Source organism: Rhinatrema bivittatum, chromosome 9 (assembly GCF_901001135.1).
Source record: "Rhinatrema bivittatum chromosome 9, aRhiBiv1.1, whole genome shotgun sequence".
Lineage (NCBI taxonomy): Eukaryota > Metazoa > Chordata > Amphibia > Gymnophiona > Rhinatrematidae > Rhinatrema > Rhinatrema bivittatum.
The window spans coordinates 232,689,302-232,706,906 of record NC_042623.1 but is presented as its reverse complement, the minus strand read 5'-3'; the positions used below and the strand labels follow the sequence as shown (position 1 = coordinate 232,706,906).

The 17,605-nt window shown below is 47.2% G+C and overlaps 1 protein-coding gene across 6 annotated transcripts in view; it reads left to right on the top strand.

Annotated features, from left to right (window-relative positions):
- LOC115099048 (very long-chain specific acyl-CoA dehydrogenase, mitochondrial-like) overlaps positions 1-17,605 on the top strand; it is a 490,244-nt gene that overhangs the window by 458,206 nt on the left and 14,433 nt on the right. For all 6 annotated transcript variants that reach the window (XM_029616323.1, XM_029616322.1, XM_029616317.1 and 3 more), the window contains one exon: positions 5,092-5,167. In XM_029616323.1, coding sequence (XP_029472183.1) covers positions 5,092-5,167 — 76 coding nt within the window. The remainder of the gene's footprint in view (positions 1-5,091; positions 5,168-17,605) is intronic.

Below are 17,605 nucleotides of genomic sequence, written 5' to 3'. Positions count from 1 at the left end.
ATACCTCATCTCCTGGGAGGGCTATGGACCAGAAGAAAACTCATGGGAACCTCTGGCCAACATCATGGATAAAGACATGGTACGTCAATTTCATCTCGCACATCCTCGAAAATCCAGACAACCAGGAAGAGGTCCTGGAGGGGGCCCTTTGAAGGGGGGTACTGTTGCGTCCATCGGTTGCAGACGGCTGCAACCACTCTGCCTCACCTCTCTTCTACCCTGTTCCTCCTCCCTGGGAAGGATGGCTGCCTCCGGTGCTGATTGCCGAAACCCTCGGCGTCTCTGACATAGCATGGGCATCCCCGTCCACCATGCTTCTTCCTGAGGCCTCCTAGGCACGCGCGCGCACAAGCCACCTACACTTTTGAATACATCATGGCGGGAACCTCAGGGACGTCCCCACCGCATGACATCAGTACCTCCGGGTATTTAAACCTCCGCTCCGCTATAGCCCAACGAGTTAGCAAGGACTTCAGTTTTGCTACTCTGACCGCTTCTAAGCTGCTCGCTTGGATTCCTTTCTTCCCTCCGGGGTGACTCGCTCCTACAGAAGTTCTGGGTACTCGCTCCTCGGGGGCTTCTCGCTTCTATCTGCCCTTCGGGGTTCAACTACCTAACCTAGGACACCCACTCCTCGGGGGGTCCTATCTACTTTCTTCCAGGATCCTTCGGCGCTCCTAGATACTCGCTCCTCGAGGGCCTATCCTGCTCAGGGTATCCTGCACCTCAGACCTCGGGTCCCAGTCTCCATTCTTCTACCAAGGAAGTTACCAGCACTGCCACTCTGTAAGGATTGCTACGCTCCAGCTCTCCTTTATCCACCCTTCAGGTTCGGCTTATCTCATGCTGCGGAATGCTACCCAACCTTGTTACATCCAGGTGAGACCATCATCTATAGAGACTGGCTGAGCTTACTGTGATATCGCTGGCCTACAGTACTATCCCTTCCATGAAGCAAGATTCTACTTACATCAGCAGTACAATCAAGCTTTCTTTACTCAGTGTCTGCTTACTAGAGTCTAGCCTATCGCTGTGGTTCCCCACGGGGCCCGTCCCCGTGGGAGGAATCATCGCCACTTTGACCAAGATTCCATAATATGCCACAAACCCAACTCAATTGAAAGACCACAATGAAACCCTGCACCAATTATCAACAGTGACTACCGACGCCCCTTCCTCTGTGAGAAAATCAGCCAGAAGGATATTATGTTCTTCTCAGGCTGGGTTGCTTCACATCCCTTCTCCTTCTGTTATTCATTTACAATCCACCAGGGAATTTTCATTTAGGGGTAGATTTTAAAAGTCCTATGCAACGCATGTAAAGCCCCGGGACCCGTCTAAGTCCCAGGGCTTTGGGAAAGGGGTGGGGAGAGGTGGTCCGGGGGGTGGGGCAGGGCCAGAGGCCTCCGGTACAGCAGCCATTTGCCGCTTTGTCGGAGGATTGTGTGCTAGCCGGGTGCTGGCAGGCGCAGCAGGTAAAATAATTTTTGGGGGGGGGGGAGATAGGACAGGGGTAAGGGCCTGGTTGGTTAAGGGAAGGGGAAGGGAGGTTAGAGTAGCGGCCTGGGAGGGAACTGGGGAAGGCAGAGGGCGTCGGCACGCACAGGGGCACAATTGTGCACCCCGTTGCATGCGCCAATCCCCGATTTTATAACATGCGCACACTATGGACACCCACTCGCAACTTTATAAAATCTACCCCTTAGCTTTCAGGCTCTGTCATTATGGAATGCTTTATTGAATGCCGAGGCGCCATTACTGCTTCAATTGGAATCACAGTAGAATTATTTCATGTGCAGTAATATTTCTTAAAGGTCAAATTAAATGACTAGAGCGTTGGAAAGGCAAAATAGAATTTGAGATACAAGGCATGCCCTGATGAAGACTGGAAACAGTCGAAACATGGCCCATGTCGGGACAGTATTGAAATAAAATCTACAGTGGGAGCTAAGTATAAAAATCTTAGGATTTAATGGAAAATATTTTTGGTTTTGGGGTAAAAAATAAAAAATAAAGTTTTTAAGTGGATTAAATAAAATACTATGAGTAAACGTGAAACAACACCAAATGATTACAAATTCAGTGCTTGACAAACTGCTGAAATTGCTTGCGGCCCATTGCGTGGCGAGAGGCGGTGGATTAAATTACATTTGCACTAGTTCTGATGGTGGTGTTTCTGATAATTTAAAATAAAAATAGAGATAAAAAATAAAATAAAATAAAATAAATAAGATATATCCTCTCTATTTTGATTAGTTTAATTATTCTGTGAGGATACAGAGCTTCTGTGTGGTGATGCTTTATTCTCCGACATTCTCTCAATTTTGGAATATCGGAAATTTAGGGAGGCTGTGAAATCCTGTTTTTTTAATAAGGCATTTGATAACATATAATTTGTTGCCCGTTGAGAGCCTTTTATGTTTGTTTAAATTATGTAGATTAGACTCTTAATTAATAATGGATTTTTTTTAATTTGTCTTTTTTGTCACGAGCGCACCCTCCGGCAGTTGTTAAGGACCGAGGGCTGGGAGGCCTTCGGCTATGGTTATAGGCACAGGGGCGCGGTCGTCTCTATAGCTGGTGAAGTGAGCCCTTGGGCCACGGCATGACTCAGGGAGGAGCCCCAAGCCACACCGCGGGAGGTGAGCTGGTGCGAGCATGGGTAACGAGAGCAGGACAAAGCTGAAGCAAGGACTAGGGAACAAGGTCTGACCTTCAACCGGACCTGCACGCCCCGGATAACCAACAACGCAATGTTGATTGATGAACAGTCCTCCGACCGTTCCAAGCCCTTTCGGACCTGCCGCTGGGTACGGCAGTGGGCGGCAGGCCAGACAGGACGAGGGTAGACGAAGTCCTTGGAACACAGAAGACTTTGGACTAGGACAGAGGCGAAGACATCACAGACGAGGGCTGAAGCGAAGACATCGCAGACGAGGGCTGAAGTGAAGACATCACAGACGAGACGAGGAACAAGACAACATGAAGCCAAAACATCAGGCACCAGGAACAAGAAGATATCTGGATGAAGAACATCTGGGACATGGAGACGACTGAAGACCTGGACGAAGGATATGTGGAACATGGAGTCAAAGCCGTCAAAGCAGAAGGAGACCACGGAGGACCTGGAACGGTCAGAAGACACAGACAACTGTGAAACCCGATCCGAAGGCCATGAGAGACTGAAGAAGAATCCCTTTTATAGGGCAGAAGCAGGAAGTCATCATCAGGAGGAGCCAGCAGCACTTCCTGTGGCTGGCCCTTTAAATGGTGTGAAGAGGCGCGCGTCGGCGCCTAAGGAAAGGCTGAAGCTGAAGAGAGGAACTGCAGCACCACAGATAGCGGTGCTCTCCTGCACTTCACCACGGAGGCGCAGGCTGGCTTCGGGGCGGCCTCCAGGCCACAAGATGATGTTGGAGCGGCAGCGTGCTTTCCCCTGCCGCTCGAAGAGGATACCGGGCGACGGCTCCCTGCTGCAAGAAGGCTGGTAGGTGCGGCCTCCAGGCCACAGGTCTCGATGACGGCACTAGGCCACAAAGAAGGCAGAGGGAGGTAGGCATAGACTGAGGCAGCCTGCCTGTACCGCAAGGACCCCAGGAGCGAGCGGCTCCCTGCTGCGAAGGAGGAGTGGCAGCGTCGGACACGGCCTCCGGGCCGCGGAGGTGATGTCTGCAGTGGCGGCTAGCCGCGAAAGACGGTTCCCGGCAGGCTTGGCCCTGGAGTGCAGGGCCGAAGATGGGGGGCGGCACCCAGGCCGCGGAAGAAGGCGTCGGTGGCGTCCTGCCACGGGACTAGGCTCTCCTGGCGGCGTTCCCTGCCGCATGAGGTGAGAGGCCTGCTCACGGAGAGTAACTCCGCGGGCAGGAATTGTAACATTTTTGCTCTTGTTTTATGTTTATGTGAATTTGATGTGTTGTTATGTTTATATTTGATAATTTTGGTTGTTATGATTGTATTTTTTTTTATCTTGTCTACTGCTTGGGTAACATGTTTGAATAAGTAGGATATTAAGTTTTAATAAATAAAATGTAGGTTACTGAAACATTGTCAGTATTGGGTATGCAGTTAAGTGGGAGCACTGACCTTTAGTTTTTGAGAAGTTTGCAGAAGTCTTGAAGACCTTAATAATTAAATAAATATAAAAATTAATATAATTAATATTTATGGTTATTTTGGAGATTAATCAAAGAGTTTTTGCTATAAAGATAGTTATTGACAGAAAAATGGTGCATGATCTGATCCTAAGTGCTTTCTTGCAGGCAAGAGAGTATCATTTAAGCACTGTTGATTTCTGATACCAAGTTCTTTATTATTATGCTTGAATTTACTTTGGATTGATTTTTCATCTTTTTGTGCTTTTGTTTGCATATTTTCTAGATATTATACACAGTAAGGTGTTTTGCTCTTCTTTTGTTATTAGAGATTTCTCCAAATAACTATAATTATGAAATGATCTTGAATTGTGAAGATTGCTGTGATGTTATCTTTTGTTAAGATGATCTTGTGTTTCTTGAGTATCTGACTAGAGAATACAAGGGGCCATTTTGAAAAGGTTTACCTGGCTAACTTCTGAAGTTAGCCAAATAAATCTCTGACTTTAAAAACTGTCCCAGACTGAATGACTAAATTTGTTCCTCCAAATTCACAGGGTGCGCAAATTTAATTGCTCAGTAAAGGGGTAGCTCTAGAGTTGTTCTGGGGCAGGTTTTCAATTAAGCTGGTCAGTGCAGATTTTCAGTGCTAAGCGGCTAAATTTAGCCTTATAACTCTGGTTGCACAAAAAGCTGGCTTAAATCTAGCCATACAAATTTGATTCTAGCTAGATTTAGGATAATTTTCATCTGCAAACCTAACTTGTTAGATGTGGCTGAAAATTTCACTAAAAATAATTTAGTAAAATTATTTGCTTAACTTTGTTGCTCAGTGGCTAACTGAAAATTGACCCACAAGTAATTTATTTTTATTTTTTTAATTTTATAGACATTGTATGGTCTTTTATTACATGACCACTGACAGAAAAACAATTTTAGATAGGTTTTATAAAAGCTTTATTTAAGAATGTTTTATACGGACTTTTATGCTCTTTTGTAGAGCTTCACGTTCTTTGAAACAAGGACGGGCAACAGCTCAGCATGAAAAACTCTTGTGTGAAACATGGTGCCTTGAGGTAAGATCAAGATTCCCATGTTCTGTATTTCTTCTTTTAAACTGCAGATTTTTCTGAAACTGGTTCTTGCATTTATATTATTTCTATTTACTCCGTGTACTTATGTGACTCTGAATTTCATGTATTAATATGTATGGGGGAAGGGTGGTATAGAAAAAATTATTTCCTTGTTGGTGATCTGTTGCACAAGTTATGAGAGTCCAATTAAGTCTTCCCAGTAGCTGTCCGTTGCCTTAAAAAATCACAGAGTGGAGAAAAAGGAAAATTGTGTATGTATTCAACAGAGGCTAATTGAACTGAGTTGAAAGAAAGAAGTTGATTCACACTCTGAACCCCAGGGGGCAATGCACATTATAGCATTTGAGCTACTCTTAGAACCTTTCTGTTTCCTTTGATTTGTATTTAAGGCTGGATTTAAGATTATGCACTCATAGATGTTGCGTGTGCCGGCTGCGGCAGGTAAGGCCAGGCCCTCTTACCCTCTTCTGCCTGCTCCAGCATCTGGCTCCACTTCCCTTGTGGCTGTGGGCCGCCGTCTCCATCTACAGGCCGTCCTAGGTGCTCCTGTCTCTACAGCTGACTCCAGTCCTCCGCAGCGGGCCTCCCCGCGTGGTCCGCGGAGGGACGCCGCCATCCCATTCTGTGCTCCTGCCTAAGCGTGCGCGCATCTCTGTTCCTTTTAAAGGGGCCAAGGCAGGAACCTAACCCGCGGCCACGGATGGTGATATATATGATGATTCTGGTATATAAGGCCGGGCTCAGCTCCTTTTAGTCACCTTTGCAACAGATCTCCACGCTGGACGTGTACTTCGTTGCCTCCTTGGTGATTTCCTCGTGTTCCTGGTTCCTGTGCTTCATTCTACTCAGCTATTCTTACGGACTGACCTTCTCCTGGACCCGACCACTGCTTTGCCTGACTACGCTACTGATCATCTCCTAGTCCAGACCTCTGCTTCACCTGACCACACTACTGATCATCTCCTAGTCCAGACCACTGCTTCGTCTGACCACACTCTGATCATCTCCTAGTCCTGACCTCTGCTTTGTTTGACTATGCTTCTGATCATCTCTTGGACTTGACCATAGTCTTGCCTTGCCACTGCTCCTTGAATGCCGCCTGCCCTGACTTCAGCCTGTTCCATGATGCCTCTACAGTCTTAGTCCTGGACTTGGCCTTTCAGGCTTCAGCATCTTCTTGCTCGGGTGACCCCTGTCTGACTCTTGTTCCTTTTGGCGCCCGGGTCTCCGGGACTCCACCTCGTCCAGTACAGACTCTCCTGTTCTACTGTTGCTGGTCCCTGGCTGACCACCTCATCATCCTCCTGAAGACCTCGCATGGAGGCCCACCTAACTTCAGCTGGCCCCGGTACCCAAGGACTCAACCCGCGGGGAACGAGGGCTGGTATTGGCGAAGCTCAGCCAGCTCCGCCTGCCAACGGTGGGGACCCGTAGGGCCTCCCCTACAGGTAGTGTCAACCCCACCTTTGTCCAAGGGTCCACCTCCTGGGCAACAGGCTGCAAAGGCCATGGCGGAGCCGTGTGCCCTCCAGGCTATTCCTGGCCTGGCTTCTAAGGTACAAGAACAGCAACGATTCCTCGAGGCACTGGCCTCCTCCATTGAGTGACTGCACGCCGGCTTGATGCCCAATCCGGTCACTCAGTTCCAGCACCAGTTTCTTCCAACCAAAAGCAGTCTTGCACTTCCAGAGCCTTGCTGGCCCTACCAGCTCTGCCTCATTTAAATGGTGATTCCAAGCTCTGCAGAGGGTTTATCAAGCAATGTTATATGCAGTTTGCTCTGCAGCTCTCCATCTTCCAAGATGAACTCACAAAGGTCACATTCATCCTGTCTCGTTTGGAGGGGAAGGTGTTGGCCTGGGCCTCGCTTTTATGGGAGCACTCGGACTGGCTCCCACAAGAACTATCTCATTTTGTGACCGTATTCCGTCGGATCTTCAACAACCCTGGGTGGCGCGCCATGGCAAATGCTAATCTTCTTCACTTACGGCAAGGCCAGTGGAGCCTGTTTGACTGCACTATAGAATTTCGGACCTTAGCTACCAAGCTCTCTTGGCAAGAAGATTGCCTGCGAGCTGTTTACCTGGATGGACTATCTCCTCAGCTAAAAGATGAACCGGCAGCTTGTGAGCTCCCATCCTCACTTGAGGACCTTATTGACTTGACTAGCCGAATCGACCATCGTCTCCAAGAGCACCATCAGTAAAATTGGATACCCAGAAGGTCCACCTTGGAATGCTCCTGCTCACCACTGACCACCAGCCCTGCCACCGGTAGGGTCCTTTCTGTGGCAAAGCGGAAGAACCCATGCAGTTGGGCCGTGGGCGGCTGTCCCCGGAAGAGTGCCTCCGGCAGAGACAATCTGTATTGCGAAGCATCAGGCCATCGTCTTCAGGCCTGCCCAGTCCATCCAGGAAAGTTCCGGGCCTAAGTTCAGTAGGGGTCCTGAACTTGGGCACTACCTGTCCGGCCACTCAGTTGTCCTTACCAGTTACACTGACCTGCGACTCCCGGTCCTTCCTAGTCCTTGCTCTGATTGATTCCAGAGCAGGGGGAAATTTTATTCTCAAGGACCTAGTTCAGTTATTGGGTATTGATACCCGTCTTTGGGAAACCTCCTTGTGTATTGCTTCTATTTATGGTGAGCCATTATCTGGCCGGATCTTCTTGACTACTGAGCCGGTTCGCCTCCTTACTGGCACCCTTCATGTAGAAGAAATTGAATTCCTTGTCCTAGAAAACTCAGTTGATCCGGTAGTCCTGGGACTATCTTGGCTCCAATATCACTCTCCCCAGTTTGACTGGGGGTCTCTCCAGTTGATTGAATGGAGTCCAACTTGTCATCAGACTTGCTTGAAAAAGGCGGTACTGCCTCCTACAGTTGCTCTGGCGACCACCTCCTCTGGCATCCCAGCTCCTTATGCAGACTTCGAAGATGTCTTCTGGTCGCCACATCTCAAAAAAGATATAATTGTGATGGAGAAGCTACAGAGAAGGGCTACCAAAATGATAAGGGGAATGGAACAACTCCCCTATGAGGAAAGACTAAAGAGGTTAGGACTTTTCAGCTTGGAGAAGAGACGACTGAGGGGGGATATGATAGAGGTGTTTAAAATCATGAGAGGTCTAGAACGGGTAGATGTGAATCGGTTATTTACTCTTTCAGATAGTAGAAAGACTAGGGGGCACTCCATGAAGTTAGCATGGGGCACATTTAAAACTAATCGGAGAAAGTTCTTTTTTACTCAACGCACAATTAAACTCTGGAATTTGTTGCCAGAGAATGAGGTTCGTGCAGTTAGTATAGCTGTGTTTAAAAAAGGTTTGGATAAGTTCTTGGAGGAGAAGTCCATTACCTGCTATTAAGTTCACTTAGAGAATAGCCACTGCCATTAGCAATGGTTACATGGAATAGACTTAGTTTTTGGGTACTTGCCAGGTTCTTATGGCCTGGATTGGCCACTGTTGGAAACAGGATGCTGGGCTTGATGGACCCTTGGTCTGACCCAGTATGGCATGTTCTTATGTTCTTATGTTCTTATCCTTAAAAAAGCACCAAAAGACACAGATCACTTTTTCGTTAATCAACTACCCTTACAGACCTACGACATCTTCAATATCCCACGAAAAAAGAAAAAAGGTGGATGGTTACTTTTAGCCGCTAAAAAACACCTCAACCTCAAACTCCATCCCTCACACCCACCACCCAGATTAGAAATTGGGCTCTTCAAATCCAAGACCCTGCAGATTTGCCTCATCTATGCCCCCCCAGGTCTAATTGAACACGATCCATCCCCCATTTTAGAATATATAACAGACAACATCAAACCTGACACTCCTGCAATCATCCTCGGAGACTTCAACCTCCATGTAGACGTCACCCCTATTACACCATCTTGCGAAACCCTACTGATAAGTCTCCAGGCCCTAGGTTTCCAACAACTCATCAACTCACCCACACACAATGCTGGTCACACCCTCGACCTCCTCTTCATCAACACCGACATCACCTCGCCTACCACCCCTTCTGCCACCCCCATACCATGGTCCGATCATTTCATGATCAACGCCCATCTTACTACCAACACCACCCTCTCCAGAAGCCACCACTCACAGGGTAACTCCAATACCACCAGCAAAACCATCACCTTCCGCAAATTCTGCTCCTCGGAGGACCTCACCTTTGCCTTTGATAAACAGATAAAAACATGGACCTCACCAGCCCAGACACAGCTCTAAAATCCTGTAACAACATCAACACCAGGATAGCCGACGAATTCTGCCCCTCTATACACAAAAAAATACCCCTCTCAAACACCGACAAAAAACCATGGTACACTAACGAACTCAGACTGATCAAACAAGACCTCAGAGCAAAAGAGCGCTCCTGGCGCAAAAAACCCTCACCCACACTCAAGTTAACATACAAAGACACGCTACACACTTACCGACAGGCCACCACACAAGCAAAAAAGGACTTCTACGCAACAAAAATCCACAACTATCAATTCAACTCCAACGTCCTCTTCTCCTATGTTGCAGAGCTCACTAAGCCCCCCACAATCCCCAACTCCCAAGAAGAAAACTCTAACGAAAAATGTGCTGAATTGGCCAAATACTTCCAAAACAAAATTCATAATATTCTCATGCGTTTCTCCTCAAATTCCACCACCACCCCTCCCCTACCCTCCAAAACCAAGGGAATCACCTTTCACACCTTTGACATCACCTCCACACTGGAAATAGAAAATATACTTAAAAAGATGAAACCCGCCTCCCACACAGCTGACATCATCCCCTCTAAAACCCTCCTATCCATCCCCACTTCCATATCCAAACTCCTCGCAGACCTAATCAACTGCTCACTTACTTCTGGCAAAGTCCCAGACCCTCTTAAACTTGCCATCGTCAAGCCCCTCCTTAAAAAACCCTCCTTAGATGCTAATGACCCCTCCAACTACCGGCCCATTTCCAACCTGCCTTTTGTATCTAAAATCCTCGAAAAAGTTGTCAATTCCCAACTCTCCGATTATCTAGAAGACCATAACATCCTGCATCCCTCCCAATTTGGCTTCCGAAAAGGTCGTAACACTGAAAACCTCCTTCTAGCTGTTACTAATACAATTCACATAGGCATGGACCAAGGAAACTCCTATCTACTCGCCCTCCTAGATATCTCCGCGGCTTTCGACACTGTCAACCACCAAATCCTCCTATCCCGGTTGTCAGAAATAGGTATATCAGGCACAGTACTCTCTTGGTTCACATCATTCCTCACCCACAGAGAATACCTAGTTAAAATAAACCATTCTCAATCCCCACCCATCCCTCTCATGCAAGGTGTCCCGCAAGGCTCCTCACTATCCTCCACCCTTTTCAATATCTATCTCCTTCCTCTCTGCCACCTACTCTCTAACCTCGGACTCAATTTCTTCCTGTATGTGGATGATGTGCAGATCCTCATCCCCATTCAAAAAACCAACAAAGACACTCTGCAATTCTGGGACTCCTGCTTAGCCTCCATCAACGTTCTCTTAACCAACCTCCAACTTGCACTCAACACAAACAAAACAGAAATTCTCCTCATATCTAACAATCCTGAACTTACATCTCAGACCTCATTCAACGTCCCCACTCCCTCCCAACCCCTACAAACACACTGCCTCCCTCTTGTACCATCCGTAAGAGACCTAGGTGTAACATTAGACCAACACCTCAACTTTAAACCCCACATCAAATCTCTCCTAAAAGGGGGTTTCTTTAAACTACACATCCTCAAAAAAATAAAGCCCCTTCTCCATGCCAAAGACTTCCGTCTAGTGTTGCAGTCCACCGTTCTATCGAAATTGGACTACTGCAACTCCCTCCTCATAGGCCTCCCATACTCTACGATCAAACCCTTACAAATCCTGCAAAATTCCATGGCAAGAATAATCACTGACACCCGAAAAAAAGAACATATCACCCCAGTACTGAAGGATTTGCATTGGCTCCCCATCCCTTTCCGCATAAAATACAAAACCCTCACCATTCTTCACAATGTACTCTATAGCAACAACCCCGCCTGGCTCAATGAAATGCCACGTTTCCGTACATCCAATCGTCCTGCCAGAGCCACCTTAGCTGGCACCCTCCACACCCCACCACTCAAAACTGCGCATCTTTCCTCTACCAGAGATAGAGCATTTACCATTGCAGGACCCACCCTATGGAACTCACTCCCCACCTATTTCCGCCTCGAACCCTCCCTACCCAACTTAAAAAAAGGCATCAAAACCTGGCTCTTCCTGCAGGCCTATCCCGACTCTAACCCAAACCTAATCCCCTCCACCCCCCCCTCATCGCCCTTCCACCCCCTGCCACACACCCCCCCAAGAAAAGGTTAATTTTGCAATCTATTGAAATGTATAGCTATTGTTGATGCTGTTATTCCAGTAAGGATATTGTTTAAAACTGTTACTTCAGTTCCTATCCATTTCTATCTCCTTCTCTCCTACTCTTGCTTTTCACGCCCCCTTTGGCGCTTGCTTTCTCCCTACCCCCACTCTCTCCCTGTTCCTCCGCTGCTCCCCTTCCCCTCTCCCGGTTATTTGTAATTTCTATTTCCCTTCTCTCCATGAGTTTATTGTGAACCGGTATGATGTGACTCACGAATATCGGTATATTAAAAGTTCATAAATAAATAAATAAATAATAAATAAATAAAACTTGAGCTTGCCCTGAAGGGGTCTTCTGGGAATCTTGGTCTTTTGAACCTTGTCACGAAGTCGGCGATCAATCCTTGTTGCCAACTTCACCAGTTCAGCCAAGGTCTCAGGCATCTCACAAGCTGCCAGCTCGTCCTTCAAACGAGAATTCAGTCCTTCAAAGAAGAGGGTCCTCAGGCATTTAGGGACTCAATGCAATTCAGACGCCAGTGTCTTGAATTCTATAGCAAAGTCTGCTAAAGGTTTAGTACCTTGCTTCAGGTGAACCAACGAAGATCCTGCAGTGGTATGCCGGACAAGATCATCAAAAACTGATCTGAACAGTTCAAGGAATCCGGCAAGATCATGTAGGATAGGATCATCGTGCTCCCACAGCGAAGAGGCCCAAGCCAACGCTCTTCCGTCCAGATAAGACAAGATGTAGATGGTCCTGGCATAGGCTGTAGGAAAATGACTAGGTTGCAGGGAAAAGTGCATGCAACACTGGGTAATAAAACCTCTACATTTCCAAACTTCCCCTGAGAAGCATGTTGGAGCAGATAGAGGTACAATTATCTTGACCGACACTTCTGGCGGTTTAACTTCTTTACCTGTGGTGGTGGGTAAGTTCATCTGTGCGTGCAGCTGGTTGAATGCAGCAGTCAAATTCTCCAGCGCATTCTGCTGTTCGGAGATTCGCTGGGCCAGGCCTGGAATGGCTTGCAATGTGGTGAGCTGAGCCGAATCCAAGGAGTTAGCAATCTGTTATGGTTTAGCGGTGTTTGAGTGGATTCTTGGGTACTGTGGCAGATGACCATGCCCATGGGGAGGGACCCCGTGGGGAGCAACAATACTGGGCTAGACTCAGGACGCACAAACACAGAATTAGTTCTTTTATTGTACAGCTTGGAGTATAACACCAGAGGTGGCAGTAGTGAGGTGATCCAGAGGTAGCAGTCTCAGGACCCTCGGCAGAGGGAACCCGTCTCACCACGTTGGTATAGGGGAATTCCGGTGTAGATTTCCCAGCAAGGCAATGCTGTAGATGAGACAGACTGAGAGTTAGATTACTCACTAGATGGTAGCTGTAGGTTGGCGATTCTACCAGGCTGAAGTAGATGGAACAGGCACCGAGGCAGGGAGAGCAGGCCCTCGAGAAGTGAGTACCTGATCCCAGTAAGGCACCTGAAATAAAGCAGAGGGCCCCCGAGGAGCGGGTACCCAGGTTAGAGAATACCCCTAAGGGCAGAGAGAGAACTTCCAGCGGCAGCACTGAAGAGGCAGAGTAGCTTAGACCGGACAAATCTAATCCTTGCTAACTCAATGAGCTAGCAAACAAGTACAGGATAAATACCCAGATGGCGTGACGTCACTTGAGGGGGACACCCCCAAGGTTCGCGCCATAGCTGTAATAAAGACGTGGGTAGCTGGCGCGCACCCTAGGAAACCCTTGGGAGAAACATGGCGGGAGGCAACGCCATAGCCGTTCCGGGGACGCTGGAGAGCGCGGCTTGCAGACGCAGCGGTAGCCATCTTCCAAAGGCTAGCGGGGAGAGCAGAGAAAAAGGTGAGGCACAAGGGTCGAATGCGTCTGAGACCGACGGACGCAACACTGCTTTTCCTTCCTTTATAATAAAGTCTCTAACATACAGCTGTGTCCTACGCTGCTGAGACCACGTCTACTGATGATGAGGCTCACAGAGCTCCTCCCTGTGGGCGGGGACATCCCTCATCTCGGCCCAGGGTTCACATTCTTACAAAAACATAACAGATTGCTAACTTCATGGACCCGGCTCAGGTCTCAGCCATCCAGGCCATCCCTGGCCTGACCCAATGTCTTGCTGAGCAACAAAGGACATTAGAGACTTTGGCTAACGCTTTCAATCAGCTAAACTCTCGGCTGAATTCTACTTCGATACATGACAAGGCCACTTCCTCTCCTCATGTGTTGCCTGTACGGCTCTTCATGCCCTTGCCAGCACCCACTCGTTTTACAGGTGATCCCCTGTTATATAGGGGCTTTCTGAATCAGTGCTGTATGCACTTTTCACTACAACCTACCTACTTCCCAGACGTAGTGTCCAAAACTACATACATACTGTCTTTTTTAGACGGAAAAGCCCTAGCCTGGGCTTCACCTCTCTGGGAGCGTATAGATCCAATTCTCAGTGATTTGACAGGCTTCCTTGCTCTCTTTCGTTCTGTGTTTGATAAAGACTGTCACTGGATTTGCTCTCCTGCATCTACAGCAAGGTACCAAACCTTTGACTGATTATGTTATTGAGTTCAAGACCTTGTCCTCGGAGCTACTTTGGGACCTTGGTTGCCCATGGGCTATTTTCCTGGAAGGTCTTAACTCTTGCATCAAAGATGAATTAGCAGCATGTGAACTCCCTGATACTCTGGACTCTCTCACTGACCTTTCGAGATGAATTGATCATCATCTGCGTGAGCAGTCACAAGAGATAAATGGTCCTAAAAAGATGCCACCAGGAGTTCCACGCTCTCGTCCAGAGCCTGTTACTCAGACTACACCCTCACCCAGTATCGAGGAGGAAGAACCCATGCAACTAGGCCGCAGCCACCTGTTAGCTAAGGAGAGGCGTCACCGAAAGAAATTAGGCCTCTCCATGTACTGCAGACAACCTGGCCACGCTGTTCCCTCCTGTCCTATCTGTCTGGGAAACTCGCAGACCTAGGATCCGCCGGAGAACTCCTCCTAGGTCTAACTTCTCCATCTCCTCTACTGACACTTCCAGTCTCCATTAACTCGGATGCCCTCGAATTCCACACACTAGCCCTAGTGGACTCTGGTTCCGGTGGGAACTTCATACTCAGAAAACTCGTAGAGCACCTACGAATCCCCACTGTTCGGACACCTACCCCACTGCTATTGTCATCTATACATGGCGAGCCACTACCTGGTGAGGTCTCTTTTTCTACTCAACCTATACGTCACTGCACAGGGTCTCTACACTCGGAGACCATTTCTTTCCTAGTCCTGGATAAGGCAATACATCCGGTGGTACTCCGACTGCCATGGTTACAAATGCACTCACCCCAATTCGATTGGGTTACCCTAGAACTGTCTAGCTTGACATGGAAAATGCTTAGAGGAAGTAACTCCTATGCAACGCCCCGGCCGTATTTCAAAACATGATGAATGAAATCTTAAGGGACATGCTGTACAGCTGTGTAGTAGTATATCTAGATGAATCAAAAATCAATGAACAACTAGTTTCAAGTGATGTCAAAAAAAGGCTAGTTGACTAATTTTGATGTATTTAAAGAGAGTCTCTTCTTAAATAATTCAACCAATTTGTAATTATTAAAATTCTTAACTTTTAATTTAAATTCAATCAATTTCTTTTTATCTATTTTTTTTAAAGGATTATTAAATTATTTTGAAAGAAAGGGAAGACCTCAGTTTTGGCACAAGATCTGATGAATTCAGAAATTTTCTAGCCAATTATTTCAGTCACCGGTCTTGAACCTTTATTTTTTATTTTATTCTTTTTTTTTTTTTTTTTGCAAAATCATTTTTTTATTGTGAAGATGTACAGTGTCACAGTTACATAAAGATATGACAATAAATAACTATACCAACACGGTAACCAGAAATACAGAGGGTGTGCAAATCTTCATTTATTCATCATCATCCCCCCCCCCCCCCCAGATACAACTAGAAATCCCCAAGCAAGTCAAACTCACAGGGAACCTAAGCACTCCATTCACACCACTCGATACCTACGCATACACCATTCTCACCATTCAACAAACATGACCTCTCCCCACCCCCACCCCCCAACCTTGCCCAAAAGCCCCAGGGCTCATAGCCAAGAAAACGATCATGGATGAAAACAAGAAACATCATAGTCCACTCAAGTTGTAGGTGCAGAAGAAACAATGGAGTACCAATGAACATGGTAGCCTGCTGTAATCAGAGAACCTTGAAAGGCGAGTGAGAGAAGAGAATAATAGTGCGCCCAACAATCAGCATATTTCTTGTCTGTAGTCTTAGGCGAGTTGGTATAGTCCATCCGCTCCAGGAGCATCATGTCCATCATACGATGATGCCAGACCGTAATAGATGGCTTGATTAAGGGATCAGTCCAGTCAGCCAGTATTGCACGACATGCCAACAAAATCGCAATCCTGCTGAAACGATCCTAGGCCCCAGTGCATTTTGTAGGCATCACCTGTGATCCAGCCAGGAGGAGCGCCGCTGACATTTTAAGAGGTACCTGAATACATTTAGCAATACATTCCATGACCTGGGCCCAAAAAACCTGGAGGGATGAACAAAATATCAGCCGATGGAGCACAGTACCTTCCACCTGTGAACATTTAATGTATAGTGGAGAGGGAAGGCGGCCCATATGGAAGCGACGCACATCATCACAGATGGTGTGGTGTATAATCCTAAAGTGTAAATCATGCAAACCACCATCCTTCAGGCGTTTGTGGAGAGAAGTACAGCAGGAATTGAGAGAGGTTACCACTATGTCCATTACACATGACGGCTCCCAATAGTTGGCCAGGAGATCAAGGTGTGATGCACGCAACAGGCTTTTTATCAGTCCAGTCCAACCTTTTATAGAATTATGTGAATACACAAATTCAAACAGTGTATTAGCGAAAGTGGTTTCCTTCAAGAACTCCGCCTGTTGCCAATGAAAGGTCTGCAAGTAGTGTCGCGCTTGGAGGTAAGCGAAGAAAAACTTAGGCTGGAGCTAATAATTTTGAACCATAGTCTCATATCGTAACACTTGAGGGGTGTCTTCCTCAAAGTAGTGGAAAGCATACATGAGGCCATGGCAGGCCCATGTCTGAAAAACCCCACTAGCACCCACGCCCGGCTGAAAATCACAATTACCCACTAACAGGGTTAACAATGAGAAAGGACTAGGTAGATGATAAAGATTGCGCAGCCATCTCCAAGCCCGCCGACAAGGTTGCAGCAAACATTTGGGAACGGCCAGCGGTTGGAACTTGGCCGCTAGTGCCTGTACTAAATATAGGGGAGACCTGGGTTGAGCCATGCATGTTAGCAGCCCCTCCTCGCAGTAATTATAAGTATCAATAATCCATTCTCCAATAAATCGCATCTGGCAAGCAACGTTGTAGACACGGAAATCAGGCAGTCCCATCCCTCCCTGTGCCTTAGGATATGTCAAAGTTTGATATTTAATCTTAGCATGCTTGCCCGCCCATAAACATTTAACCAACCCCACCTAGAATTCCTTAAGATCACGAGTGATAAGCCAAATGGGAAGCATATAAAGCTTGTATAGCAATTTAGGAACAATCATCATCTTTATTAACGCGCAATGCCCAGAAAAAGTGAGAGGGAGAGAGACTGCCAAGCCTGCAGCTGCTGCCCAAGAGTAGCCAAGATTTCCCGATATTGAGCTTATATCTTTGATCCAACTCTCTAGGGACCCAAACCCCCAAGTATTTCAACTTCCCGGGTGCCCATGTAAAGGGAAATGAACCAGGCCAAGATGTAGGGAGATGGGAATTTAAGGCTAAGGCCTCCGACTTGGAAAAATTGATGCGAAGGCCCGCAATTTCCTTAAACTGTGTGAAGATGGAGAGTATGACCGACACACTCTGCCGAGGCCGGCCGACAAATAATAAAATGTCGACTGCGAAAAGAGCAAGTTTAATGGGGTGCCCACCCAAAATAAGCCTCCAGAATCCGTAGTATGTCAAAGTTTTTCAGCTAAGGGCT